We start from the raw sequence: 15,001 nt of genomic DNA, 5'->3' as shown, positions 1-15,001 counted from the left end.
AGTCATTAGCTCTGTTTACCCAAACTTCGTGGTGAGTATGAATATGTAAAATGGAACAGCAAGGCTCAAACCCAGCTGACTATTAGAAGATCAGAACAAATCCCGTCTGCCTCACTTATTCCTTTCCATAATATGTTTTCTTCTAATGAGCCACTAGAGGCTCATTTCCTTATTTGTCATGGATGTATTCACAACTTCCGCATCCAGTTCTCCCTTGAGAGCTTCGGTCTTCTACAATGTCTAATATTTCTTGCCATCTGACCTTAATGCATCCTGTTGTTCTTCTGCATTTCTATTTGACAGTAAACTGCTAATCTTTCTCATTATGCCATGGTATAATTAAGGGGCATAGCTCAGTAGTAGCACATTTGCCTTGCTTGTAAAGAGTTCTGGGTTCAGTCCCCAGCATCTCCAAATAAGAACATAATGAGAGTCTACTGGATCACACACCAATGGCCCATCTAACCCAACCTCCTCACACTGGCCAGCCAGTTGCCTTTGGGAAGCCCACAAGCACAACCTGACCACAAGAGCATTCTTCCCTCCTTCTGTTTCCAGCCACAAGGCTCCAGTCACCTGAGCCACAGGCCACTGCTGGCCATGGGGAAAGATCTCCATAGGTTCTGCTATGACAGACCAGCTCCATCAGGCCTCCTCTGCCTACAACCATCACCTGCAGGCAGCCATTCCAGCAGTGGGAGAGCTGGGAAGTAGAACTCAAGTGCATCCGCTCTGCTGTGACAGGCCAGCTCCAGCAGGCCTCCTCTCCCCTAATGGTCAACCCGGGGGCAGACGTTCCATCAGTCAGGGGAAGAGTTATGGAGCAGGGCTTGTCTCATCGCCATCAGGCACCTCCTGCCCCTGAACTGTGCCAGCTGGTCATTATGGAAACGGCTGTTTAGAAATTAGTGCCAGAGTTGGAATTTGGGTTTTCCTCTTCCCTCCCTGTTCCCTTTTCCTTGTGTGTCATTTCCATTTTTAAGATTGTAAGCCTGTGGGTAGGGTCTGCCTTGTTTTGATTGCATGTAAGCTGCTCTGGGAGCATTATTGGCTGAAGAATGGGGTACAAATGTTATAAATAAATGAATAAATAAGACCTGACCAACATAAGCCCTCTTTTCACACGTGAATGTTCCCAGTAACATGTGCTGCCGCATTCATATGTTAAAGTTAGCAGAAGAGTGGTGTGTGATCTGAATGGACACAAGGCTGGAATGCTACTGTTTCAAGCCACTGTGTGTCACAGGAGCTGAGCAGGAATGGAGAGCTTATATAGCTGAAATCATTCCTGGTCACCATATTGACTGATTGACCATTTGATTTTTATTTATCGAAATTTATATACCACTGGATTGTTTTTTTTGTAAAACAAACAAACAAAAAAACCCTCTAAGCAGTTTAAAGCGGGGGGAGAATAAATATTGAATTTACCAATAAATATTGGTACAGAATAAATTGGGGGAGAATAAATATTGAAATTACCAATAAAAAACAGTTAAAAACAAGCATTTAAAAATATCTAAAATATGATTTTAAATCAATGGTAGCTGCGTGAAACTTCTGTATGTTTGGATAGGCTTGCCTAAACATTAATGTTTTGAGCAGGTGCTGAAAGGAATACAGTGAAAGCGCTAGACAGATGACAACATGCAGTGTTGATGCTACCATGCTAAAACATTGGCTCCTTATAAGTCCTTATTTCTTAATTGTTCATTTATTTGCAGCCTTTGTATGCCACTTCATAACATTAACTTCTCTGGGTGCCTTACAATCAATGAGTAAGAAAAACAATGGGTGAAGTACAAATAAATTATTATTATTATTAATTATTATTATTATGATGATGATGATGCATGAAACCATATAAGCAAAATAAGCAAAAAATGAAATGATTGCACCCTCAAAGTTAAAAAAACCAACCCTCAGATTTAAAAACTGAGAGGCCCAGGCCACATCAGGTTTTTTAAAAGGCTTAGGTGAACAGAAAGGTTTTAATCTGGCACCAAAAAGATCATCAGGCAACATTCCCTGGAACGGCTGTTCCATAAGTGGGATGCCACCTCTATGAGTCTACGAAACTATTACTAGAAGAAGAAGAAGAACCATTAAAAAATGTTACTTACCAATTGGTCCCGTATTTTGTCTGACAGGTTGGGATCGTTGAGGATGAGCACAGGCTTCCCGGGCGAATCGCCAGATATCGAACGCAGTTTGGCTTGATTGGCAACCTTAGAAAGGCCAATGGTGATGAACGATATTCCAAGGGCCCGGGCTGCTTCAGATATGCCCTGCACATCAGGAGACTTTGGGTGGTCGATCCCATCCGTCATCAACAAAGCCACTTTGACACCTATTTTACGGCCTTCTGTTTTGAACAACTGGGTAGCGTTGGAAATAGCATAATAGGAATATGTGCCGTGCCCGATAAAGGTCATCCCGGCGACTTCCTGCTTAAAGGTTTGCAAGTTTTTCCATTCGGTAAAAGGATGGTCGATTTTGACCGAACTGCTGAACTGCATGATTGCCAGTCTGAAGTCGTACCTGCGGACTCTGGTGGGCTTCATGAGGAAAACCTTGTCGCTTAAGGTGGTGACAAACTCTTTCTGCTTATCAAACAGGACATCTTTTGCGCTTTCGGAACTGTCCAGGACGAAGATGATATCGATGAAGCAGACGGAAGCTGCAGAGGGCAAGATGGGACAGAGATCATTCAAAAACGGGGAACAAAGCCGCAGTGGGAGAAGACAACAACATGGGGTGGTTTCAAATAGAAAGGGAAGAGGTGAGGGGAATTCCAATCCAGTTCTAGGTTCTTCTCATTAGATGGTGGAACAACAGGAGTCAGTGGTGGTTCTGTTTGTGAGTTTCCAAAGGTATTTGGTTGGCCACTGTGAGAACAGGACGGTGGACTAGATGGGCAGTTCTTATGTTCTCAATTCACATGATAACAATAATATAATATTAATAATAAATGTGATTTATACCCCGCCCTCCCCGGCCAGAGCCGGGCTCAGGGCGGCTAACAGCAGTAAAATTACAGTAAAAACATAATAGGGGGGGGAAAACAATTAAAAATACAGGTTAAAATGCAATTTAAAATGCAGCCTCATTTTAAAAGTAGCCCATAGATCAAAACCATAAGGGGAGGGAAACATAAGGGTCAGACTGAGTCCAAACCAAAGGCCAGGTGGAACAGCTCTGTCTTGCAGGCCCTACGGAAAGATGTCAAGTCCCGCAGGGCCCTAGTCTCTTGTGACAGAGCATTCCACCAGATCGGGGCCAGTACTGAAAAGGCCCTGGGCCCTAGTTGAGACCAACCTAACCACCTTGTGACTTGGGACCTCCAAAATGTTGTCATTTGTGGACCTTAAGGTCCTCCACCATAATAGTATTGCTGAAGTAGGGATTGGAAGTGTTGATTTAACATAGGGCTGCAGTCCTTTACTATAGGCATGGGAAACCTGCTGATGTCTGAATGTTCTCTTATTAGTTCGTGACTCCATGTACATACTGTATGTTTTCTGATTGTGAATTAAGAAACAGTTCAACTGTGTTATATAAATATCGTTAGTATACTATTAGCCTATGTGTTGCTTTATGTTTATCAGACCGTTCTGTTTTGCAACACAGGGGATTTTTTTTGTTGCAAGACGTCTGAATGCTGTCGGACTACGATTTCCATCACCCTTGACCATTGGCTGGACCAACAGCTGGAGCTGTTGGGAGCTGGAGTCCAACAACATCTGGAGGGCTATTGGTTTCTCCCATCTGCTTTAATATGATGTACACTTCATAGGGGGACACGGGTGGCGTACACTTCAGGGGACACGGGTGGTGCTGTGGGTTAAAGCCTCAGTGCCTAGGGCTTGCCGATCGAAAGGTCGGCGGTTCGAATCCCCGCGGCGGGGTGCGCTCCCGTTGTTCGGTCCCAGCGCCTGCCAACCTAGCAGTTCGAAAGCACCCCTGGGTGCAAGTAGATAAATAGGGACCGCTTACTAGCGGGAAGGTAAACGGCGTTTCCGTGTGCGGCTCTGGCTCGCCAGAGCAGCGATGTCACGCTGGCCACGTGACCCGGAAGTGTCTTCGGACAGCGCTGGTCCCCGGCCTCTTTGAGTGAGATGGGCGCACAACCCTAGAGTCTGTCAAGACTGGCCCGTACGGGCAGGGGTACCTTTACCTTTACCTTACACTTCATAGAATCAGGACAGCCTGCATATTGCTGAAGGCAACCTTTGTTGCACTGTATCTATTTACATGACAATGGCTTCTTCTGCTCTGTATTAAAGAAAACCCTAAGAAGTTTGCCTGTTATGTGTGTATTATAGGGAAAATGAAAACAACAACAACTAGAAATGAGTCAATTGCCTGAACTGGATGGGGCTGCACTGCCCTGAAGGAGGAGGCATGCAGTTTGAATCTAGGGCTGTCCCGGGAAGCCAGGAGTTTGTGCATTGGTGACTGCAAAATTGGATACCCTCAATGCACTCTATATGGAGCTTCTCTTGTGCTTGATCTAGAAGCTGCAGTTAGTACAGAATGCTGCAGCATAATTACTGTCAGGAGTGAGAGACTTTCAGCATATAACACCCCTGCTCAGAGATCTGTACTGTTTGCCCATTTGCTATTGGGCCAAGTTCAAGGTGTCACAACTAGAATATATAGCCCTTAATAGCTTGGGATCACCTGATCCCATATATGCTTCTAGACCACTTTGATCCGCAGAACTGACACTATTGTAGGTGCCACATAATACTAGCTGTGCAGTTGTAAGAAATCAAGCTTTTAGTGTAGCAGCAGTTATACTTTGGAACTCCCTGCCAATTGACACCAGACAGATGGTTTCATCATACTCTTTTCAGCATCTGCTTAAAACATTTTTGTTTCAGCAAGCCAATCCAAACATGTAGAAGTCACGTGTGCTTTATCTCTTTTTAGCTACTGTTGGTTAGAATCATCTCTTGAAAGTTTTTAAATACCTGGTTTCAACTGGGATTTTTTAAAATAAAAAAGTTTATAGTGCTAATGTTTCATTTTCCATTATTGTAAACTGCTTAGAGGTTTCTTTACAACAAGATATTTTGTTTATTCAATAAGGAAATAAATATTCCAATCTATTCTGAAATTGTGGGTGTGCAATATGTGTTTTCCAGTAGCACATTCCACCTGAAAAAAAAGTCTGTTGAGTTTCTTTATGTGAAAGGGAACATGCCTTTTAGAATAGAATAATTATGCTCCTTGTAGTCTGGTCTTAATGGAAAACACGCTGTTCCCATAGAACTTAGGGCTTGTTACCAAAATGATTCAAAATCCCCATATATTAATAATTTGCCACTTTCCCTTGGAGATTATTCCATTGCGCTTGGAAACATTTCATGCAGCCTATAGCAAATTCTAAGAAAATGACTTTACCCTGAAGGTTCGCTTTTCCTGTTAGAGAACTTGGCTTCTGTCCCCTTCTTCTGTTTTGTCCATACACTACACAGTTTGTAGCAACAGCCAAAACCAAAAGGCAAAAGACAGAATGTTTTTTCCACATAGCGACGGGGATTCAAAAATCAAAGGGTCACTTACTGCTCCTGCTAATAAAAACAAAAAGAGCTGTTAATGTCTCGTGCATATTAATAATAAATCTGTAACTACTTAACACACATTTGCTCAATGAGTATAATGCAACCTTACCACAGACCAGAGCCAGCACCCGATAAAAAATATTGGGGGAAGAACAGAAGGGGCGTAGTATATTTCTGGGTGGGCGAGAAATAAATAAAACAGCAGCATATGCTAGTGGCAGAGATGGAATGGCCATCTGTCAGGGATTCTTAAGCTGTGGTTCCTGCTTTGCAGGGGGTTGGACTAGATGACCCTTGGGGTCCCTTCCAACTTTACAATATTCTTATTCAATGAATTCAGAAATGGGGGACAAGGAAAGAAAGCTCCTTGTTTGGGGGCATTCCCCCCCCCCATGCCGCCAATTTCCCAGACTTAAAAATTAAAATAAAATTACTTCCCATTTTTAAAAATTAAAATTATGCTTAAGTTATGATCATTATCTTTTTAAGCAATGTTCCTTCCATTGTTCTGCCTTTTTTGCTTTTGTTTCCTTAATTTTATTTTTACTATTGGCTTTAAAATGATCTGTTTTAAGCTCTTATACTGCAAGTTGCCTCGCGTATACAGTCATACCTCAGAAGTTGAATAGAGTCTGTTCTGGAAGTCTGTTCAACTTCCGAAATGTCCGACTTCCAAAGCGTGGCTTCTGATTAGCTGCAGGAAGCTCCTGTAGTCAGTCGGAAGCCGCAGAAGCCCAGAGGCATAGCTAGGTGGGCGCAGCAGGTGCAGTGCACCCCGGGTGCCATCGGGGCACCGCGTGGCGCTCCCCATCCCTAGCCCCTATGGGCCCCTATGGGCGGTTTGCTCCGCCCCTGGGCACACCGCCCCAGGTGCCCCAGAGGCTTCCTCTGCCACTGCAGAAGCCCATCGGACGTTCGGCTTCCGAAAGAACGTCTGAAAACTGGAAAACTCGGGAGCCGAGGTACTACTGTATATGGTAGGAAATTGTGGGGAAATGTTCTAAGCCAGGGGTTGTCAACCTGGTTCCTACCACCCACTAGTGGGCGTTTCTGGATTCTAGGTGGGCAGTAGGGGGTTCTACAGCACAAGCTGAATCCTCCTTCCATTGAACGCTGGTGGGCGGTAAGGAAATTGTACCATCAAGAAAGATGCATTAGTGGGCGCTAGGTATAAAAAGGTTGACTACCCCTGTTCCAGACAGACAGACAGACAGCTTTGCCCTTCTAGATCATGAATTAGATACACATATTTTCCAGAAAGCATGATAAACGTTTCCCTTGGGGAAAGGGCCATAGCTCAGGGACAGAGCATCTGCTTTGAATGCAGAAGGTCCCAAGTTCAATCCCATGGCATCTCCTGGTAGGGCTGAGAGATATCCCTGAGTGAAGCCCCAGAGAGCGGCTGCCAGTCAGAGTAACCAATACTGAACTAGATAGGCCATTGGTCTGACTTGGTTTACATCAGCTTCCTATGTTCCTGTTGTCCAAAGCCGTATCAACCTTTTCACTTTTTTGAAATATTCTCAGGTATACTGTACTTGGCATTCTCCTACAAGCTGCCCCGTGGTCTAATACCAGCTATTATAAACACTGGAAATAATTGATGCAGAGAAATCACTTTAAATAGCAGGAATTAGCACTGTCATCCTATGCACACACTTCCCTGGAAGCAAGTTTCATTGAAGTGAATGGGGCCTACTTCTGAGTAGGCATGCATGAGATCATGCCGCAGGTTATATTCTGAGATATGTGCAAAATTCAAACTTTCCATTCTGTGTAGAAAACCTTTTGAGCCCCCCCTCACCCCTTTATTACAATGCTGCTCATTTGGGTGCCTGAAGTGAGCGTGCCTCAAAATTTCATTTTAACACACAGGCGTGTCCATAATAATTCATAGGCATTGATTTTAATTTATGTAACCCCATATTTTAGAAATAAAACTATTCAGCAACAGAAAGCCACTACTAAGTTTTTCATTATTATAGCATTATCTTTAACATAGTCCACGGGATGTTGTTTGGCATATGCATATTTGGTTAGATTTACAAGATAGATGAGCAGCTTGATTGAACACACTTTTACTGTGGCTTACAGCCAAATCCTATGTATGTCTACTCAGAAGTAAATCCAGCTGAGCTCAGTAGAACTTAATCTCAGGTAATTGTGCATTAGACTGCAGCCTTACAATGCAATCCTATACATATCAACGCAGAAGTTAATTCCACTGAGTTTATCCTAGTAAAAAAGCACCTCTAGCCTTAGATGCAACTTACAAGAATATCTTAGAGAAATGCATTTGCAATACATCACTAATATGAAACATTTAAACAATATGCTTCACTTTCCAGTTCCAAACTCTCCTTACAGAATATTGTTTAACAGCACCCAGTACTTTGATCTAATTAATTCATTCTCCCCCCCCAAAAATACAATACAATGTCATTTTAACAATATGACAATAATTATTATGTCATTTTGTTTCAAGTCCCATTTGAATTTTTTGCTAAGAAAAACAACTTCTAAAATATTGGTATCTTACCTTATAGAACACCAAATCAGCAAGCTTGGGAATAAATATTCTGTAAACAAATATGAACTAGAAAATGCATTCCTAGGGTCGCTGGGTTTTTTGGTTTATTTTTAAATACTTTTAAGCACAGCTGTCCTTAAATAAATAATTAGTCCTGATGCAAATCAGGGAACCCTGCATCTGGATTTTTCATGATCCTTTATTCATGTTTTATTAGTCCAAGTTGAATGCAGAGTGGTTAGGCATGCAGCCAGGTCTAGCAATCTGGGTGGGAGCATAAACAACTTTAAAGGAACAGCCATTCAGAGAGTTTGCTATAGAGTTGGTTGCTGTTTGCTATTCGGTAAATGAAAGCAGTACTTCTTACAAACAACTTCTATTGGCATTTGTGGCTGTCCCTGCCATGCCTCCAAAGCATACCCATGCCTATTATTCAACAATGCTTCCTGTATGAGATAAGAAAGCAACCATGATACTATGTGTGCATTACAGTGAATGGCCAAAAATTGGGGAAGGTTATAGATGAGCTTTGAAAACATCTGGAAACAAGTGCACCTGTTTATTCACTACACCCACCCACCAGTGAATGCTAGCAGTTACCTTTATGCCACAGGCGGGGAAGCTTTTCAGTGCCAAGGGCCAGGTCATTATCAGGATTGGGCTGCTACCTGTCAATCACCTGATGTCACAATGGCTGGGAACTGGCGTGCACTGCCAAAAACGGAGCAGGATTTAACCACCACTCATCAGCTGCTGGTGTTAAATCCTGATGTCTAGGTTGTGTGTGCCAATACAGACCTGAAAGCCACACCCCTGTCCATCACCTGCCTATGGGTGTGATATCAGCTAACTGACCTATAGGCCAAACTAGAACCCCTGGCAGATGGGTGTAAGTAGGCGGAGCTATTTTTTGTGCTTAGAATTGGAGCATGTCCACCTGCACACTTGTGCAGATTCAGGCTGCTCATAAGGTGCTTTGGTGGACTTCCCAGCCACTCTACTCAGATACACATTATCTTACCTGTGCAGCAATGAATTTCACAACCTATGAAGGTACTTTTTCTCTAGGCTCTCCCTTGGGTTTGGTGTATTCTTCAGTAGTTGGTTCAACAATTAGAACTGAAGAATTCTGCTCCCATGAATTATTTCAAATACCAAAAAGAAACAGAGTTCACAGTGCTTCCAAAAACACATCTACTTGAACATTTTTCACTTCAACAGTATAAATTAGGGAATCATTTTGTAGCTGCTACTTTGGAGTGTCCTAAGTCCTTGGCCATCTACTGCAAATCATCCTGGGATCTACGGCTGGACCCAGATCTGCCCATCCCTGCTATGGACTACATGTATGTAAAGATCTGTACTCACAATCAGGAGAAATCAGGGTCCTGAAGCAGTGGGGAGAGAGCTCTACACACATAGAGCTGTACACTATCAATCAACTGCACACATGGAGGTTGTAAGCAGGGGCAGCACCCTACAATTGCCCTCCATGCATTCAGTCTAAGGCGTGAAACAGGCTGCACAGGGTCCTGCAAAGGTAGGGGACAACACCTACCAAACAACCATTTGCAGTTATCAACACATTCTGTTACCACTCCAATTATAACTAAAGATTTCTTTCCAAAGGTTGGCCTGCTGCAGAAAAAAAATAACCAAATACAGTGGTACCTCAGGTTAAGAACTTAATTCGTTCTGGAGGTCCATTCTTAACCTGAAACTGTTCTTAACCTGAGGTACCACTTTACCTAATGGGGCCTCCTGCTGCCGCTGCACGATTTCTGTTCTCATCCTGAAGCAACGTCCTTAACTCGAGGTACTATTTCTGGGCTAGCGGAGTCTATAACCTGAAGCATCTGTAACCTGAGATACCACTGTAATCTTCTGGCACCTTAAAGACTAACACATTGATAATGGTAGAAGTTCTCATGGATTACAGTCCACTTTATCAGATTTGTTATGCCTCTGTGTGGCAAGCACAATAAGTACTACAGAGGTGGCACAGCCTGAGTACATTTAGTCAGAAGCTTCAGTGCCCAACAGGATTCACTTCCTCTTCAATAGGCTCAGGATTGCAGCCTAAGACTGCAGTCATAATCCTACTTACTCAGGAGAAAGTCCCACTGAATTTTGAGTAGACATAATTAGGATTGCAGTCTTTGTCTGTCTCCCATTCCAGGCTGGGTCCCACAGAGATGCTCTGGCTAGGTGTGTGGAAAGGTGCAGGCCCAGCAGCAAATGATCAGGACCAGGGACAGCTCATTGTGAAGCTGGATTCAGGAGAGCAGCCAGATACCAAGTTCACTCGGAGCTTGGAGTGTTGCTTATTTGTGCTGTTTGGAGCCAACTGATGGCAAGCTGCCTTAGAGCAAGGTGGCCAATACTCTACCAGGTCAAGTTCAAGGATTTGGTATTAACATTTATGACCATAAACAGCTCAGGGGCAGCTTGAGAAAACACCTTATCTCTGATATGCCCAGTAGGCCTCTGCATTCTGCAAGAGAGTTTCTCCTCCCAATTCCTAAAATACCAGAAGTCCACTCCACAGCAACATGGAGCAAAGCTCTCAGTGTGTATACCCCTGTTGGGTGGAACAGGATTCCTGTTGAGATATGACAGACATCCACTATTTGTACTTTCCCCAAACAACTAAACACACTTTTGTTTCAACAGGCCTTCCCAACTTGATGAAAATGACTCTGGCTTGTATGTTATCTTGTTTTGGTTGTAAACTGATCTTCTATTATTTTTGGTACTGTTTTTGAAACTTTTTTTAGTTGGTTTTTTTAGTTGTGTTTGTAAATTGTCTTCATACACTTGTAGAAAGCAATTCATAAAATGACCATTATCATTCTGATCATCATCCTAGCTTCCCTGGAGAAAGCTGGCATTCTGTTATACAGCCATGTGCTTCAATGGACTGGAATGTGCACAGTGGGCCTCCCTTTGTAGTAGATGGTTCTCCTGGGCTGTTGGTGGTTCTGGGGATGAGTCTTCAAAGTCCACTTATACAGACCTATTTCCTCAGGAGCAGGGGATGAAGGCTCCACTCACTATTCTCCACTCACTATTGTAAACGTAAATGTAATTGTAACTTCTTTCCTTTGAGATCAACATGTCTCTGTGTTTCTCTAAAGCCACAGCAGGCGATGCAACCTTCCAGCAATTAGAGTTCACCCCAAAAGGTGCACTCTTCCATTGTCTCCTGAGACAGATAGATGCCAGCAACTTTGTTTCTTTGGGATCAACATGGCAACTGTTGCCTCTGAATACCTTACAAAGAAAATATAGACACATTAGTGTAAAATCCAGGAAGTGCACTTACGAGCTCCAGCATTTCCCAAACCAAGTAATTTAAGCAGACTAGCATATGCCGCTGTAAGGGTATGAATTATTTCAAGCTATACAGAAAATCTAATCAGAAATGAACCAGTTTGCCACCTTTGGGGACCTATATGATTGGACCAAATATTGTGTCACTATGTTTATTAATTCAGAATTTTCTGAAATAAATTTGTTGTCAAGTTTATCATATAGTTCTTTCTTTGGGTCATTAGCAGTTTATTATTAGCATTCTTATCTTTCATAGCATTCATGAAAGTCACATGACAGGTCCATTGAATCTTTGCCAGCCTTGCTTGCACTCTTGGGAGCTGGAATGCAATAACATTTGGAAAACTATAGGTTAGCTGCCCCAAGTCTATAGGAAAGTTAGTAGTTCTTTTCTCGTGTGGTAGTTGTTATGTAACAACTTCAGGCTGGTCTCCAGACTGTCTGGGAAATGTTGCTTCCATTAGCCTCTTTTCATGGATATGTTCTTGGAAACCTGGCAAACCCTGAATGTGTGGGAATATTGGGAAAAGGTTGATGTGGAGGTTGGCTGGATGCTGCCTCACAGCTTCCAAACTTTTTCCTCTTATAGTTCACTTTCCCTGAAAACCTAAAGAGAGAGGTTAAACAAATCCACCAACATGCACATATCTTGGTCTGTTATTTTCTAAACTGGGAATCATTTAGGATCAAATTAGGGATCTACTACCTGTATCACATACACAGAAATCAAGGATTAACTACTCCTTATTAACTACTTTGATTGTGAGATAACTGTATATCTAAAGAGTAAGTAATGGATTAAAAATAGATGGCATTGTACTCTGTGATTGTTGGATTGCAATTAGAGGGAAGCAGCTATTCTAGATTTATATTTTCATATTTTATATAGTTATTCTTTTAAAAAATGCAATTGTTTTCAACTGTTTTCATAATAAAATGTAAACTATAAAATGTAAATTGTTATACACACACACATATATAACAATTTATATAACTGTTTTACATATGTAAATATGAATAAATAGGTACCACTTCGGTGGGAAGGTAAGCGGTGTTTCCATGCACCTCTGTGTGCCAGAAGCGGTTTAGTCATGCTGGCCACATGACCCGGAAAGCCGTCTGTGGACAAACGCCAGCTCCCTCAGCCTGAAGCAAGATGAGCGCCACACACCATAGTTGCCTTTGACTGGACCTAACCGTCCAGGGGTCCTTTACCTTTTTTTACCTTTACATATGTACAGTAATTATGTTGTGAATCACTTTGACAACATTAATTTGAGATGTACCTTAGTAAGCAATTCAGAAATGAATGAATAAAAACTATAGCTTTTCAGCAAACAGGAAAAAGCTTCAGCTGTAGTCCAGCAAAATTTTTGCTTTTGATAAGCTGAACAGATACAAGATGCCTGTGTGGTATTTAGTTTCAATCTGGGACCAATTTGTTGCCTGTTCACAAAACCGATCAAGGTTCCCAGGAGAACCCAAAGGGTGCCCTCCAGATGTTGCTGGATGACAACTCCTATAATCCATGACCACTGACCATGCTGGCTGCGGAAGATGGGTGTTGGGAGTCTAACAACATCGAGAAGACACCATGTTGGTGCCCCCCATCCAAGGTCGTTTCCATTGTCAGAGTCAACTCTTCGCAAAGTATTTCTCACACAACTGCTAGCCCCTCAAAGATCTGTGATGGAGCAACAGAGAGTTACTCTATATGTAGCTTTCAGGCAGACTTGAGTCCCAGTATTTTATTGTAACTTTAATCATTAAGCAGTTGGTATTTCACACTAAATAAACTGACATGAAGTGTGTCGACAGTTTTGTACTTTTGTTAATATCCATTGCCTGTTTGACAGCACTGAATGTGGGGCTCACTCTTCTCAGTCCTTAGTTTTGCAAAAAGAAAGAAAGAAAGAAAGAAAGAAAGAAAGAAAGAAAGAAAGATGATTTGAGCTCCACCTTGTGGGTCTCAAGAGCACATCATTTAATTCACGTCCCGTTAAACAGCTGGTTCTGCAACCTTTACAAGACTAATTAATGTTGTAATCTTCCTCTCATATGCTCCGCTACATGCTATTACTTTTTTGTCTGTAAACTGCTCAAAGTTAGGATGACCAGATTGGTAAAGAGGCACCGTCAGGTGCATTTTTAATAGTTGTTTAGAAGAGGGAATTTCAGTAAGCATAACTTGCATGGCCTGCTGAAACTGAGTTTTCAACACACCTATCAAAGTGCAGGTGACCTACCCTCTTTTTCATCTGGCAACCCTATTCAAATGGTTTATTATTGCAATGTATCAGGAATGGGATTTGTGGCTTCAACAAATTCTGCCTGATTTATAGAGCAATCCTATGTGTGTCTACTGGGGGGGGGGAGAGTTCAATCCAGTTTCTCATTAGGTAAAAGGGAAGAGGATTGTACCCTTAAAAGTGGCATGAAGGAAGAGGATCTTTCAGATTTTCCCCTTCTTCATAGCAGTGCTATGTTGGTGTTGACATAGCAAATGGTTCTTCCAAAAATACTGTCTGCTACTGTCTACCAGAGCAGCACAGTGATCTCACATATATAGCTCAACTGGTAGAGCCTGAGACATTCCTCCACATGTGGTGGGAATGCCCTAAAATCCAACCCTTCTGGACAGCAGTCCTCCAAGAGATATGCAAAATAACTAAACAGGTATTAGAACTCATCCCAGAACTGGCCCTACTGAACATCTTCCAAGTTCATAATGACCACTCACATTATTTAGAGTTTATAACCCACCTACTCTCAGCAGCCAGAAGCTTCATAGCTAGACACTGGAGAGACCTGTCAGGAATAGGCATGGACCAATTGTACTAGAAAAGCTAACCAATAAACTGAAACTGAGACGGGGACAAATAGAAGAGGATGCCTTCACCCCAGTATGGCTCCCCTTTATCACATACACAGCCCAACAGGACAACAACAAGAATCCACCGACAGCATACAAATCAATCTGGCTTATCTGATCCAACAAGCCCTCTCCCCCCACAAATGCAAACAAACCCCACTGCAGCCAACCAACCACACCCTACCCTCCAATACCTCTCACTACCAAGGCAATGTAATAAACTAATAGAAAGGGAACCTACCCAGTCAACGCTGATACAAAACCCCACCCGTACACTATACTAAAGAATACTGTATAAGGCTCACCAGCCCAACCCTTCCTCTCCCCCTCTTCTTCCCCAACCCTATACTGTACTCAACACTAATGTCTCACAACAAATGTAACTGATGTGTAAGGAATACTGTAGAACCTGAAAAAAGAGAGAGAAGGCATGTTCTTTTGTAAACCAAGAAAATCTTTAATAAAAATAAACAAACTGGCAGAGCCTGACCCCCTCAATCTCAGGGTGGTGAGCTCGAGCCTTCCACTTGCAAAGGGGGAGCTTTGAAAGCAGGGCCAGATTTAGGCTTGATGAGGCCCTAGGGGATGCAGGTGGCGCTGTGGGTTAAACCACAGAGCCTAGGACTTGCCGATCAGAAGGTTGGCGATTCGAATCCCTGTGACAGGGTGAGCTCTCATTGCTCAGTCCCAGCTCCT

General features: G+C 42.7%; 1 protein-coding gene across 3 annotated transcripts in view; it reads right to left on the bottom strand.

Moving 5' to 3' along the window:
* COL28A1 (collagen type XXVIII alpha 1 chain) overlaps nucleotides 1–8,449 on the bottom strand; it is a 67,980-nt gene extending 59,531 nt beyond the window's left edge. Inside the window, exons 1-3 of one of the 3 annotated variants that reach the window (XM_083405340.1) lie at nucleotides 8,110–8,449; nucleotides 5,410–5,579; nucleotides 2,124–2,680 (exon numbers count right to left, since the gene is read on the bottom strand). In XM_083405340.1, coding sequence (XP_083261466.1) covers nucleotides 2,124–2,680; nucleotides 5,410–5,536 — 684 coding nt within the window. In that variant the 5' untranslated portion in view covers nucleotides 5,537–5,579; nucleotides 8,110–8,449. Of the gene's footprint in view, nucleotides 1–2,123; nucleotides 2,681–5,409; nucleotides 5,580–5,679; nucleotides 5,740–8,109 lie in introns of those variants that run through there. The other 2 variants (XM_083405341.1, XM_083405342.1) reach the window with 2 other exon arrangements.
* Between the last annotated feature and the right edge of the window lie 6,552 nt (nucleotides 8,450–15,001).

This window comes from Podarcis tiliguerta (assembly GCF_965153285.1).
Source record: "Podarcis tiliguerta genome assembly, chromosome: 12".
Classification (NCBI taxonomy): domain Eukaryota; kingdom Metazoa; phylum Chordata; class Lepidosauria; order Squamata; family Lacertidae; genus Podarcis; species Podarcis tiliguerta.
The sequence above is the reverse complement of the archived record's forward strand: the minus strand, read 5'-3'. Positions and strand labels throughout refer to the sequence as shown.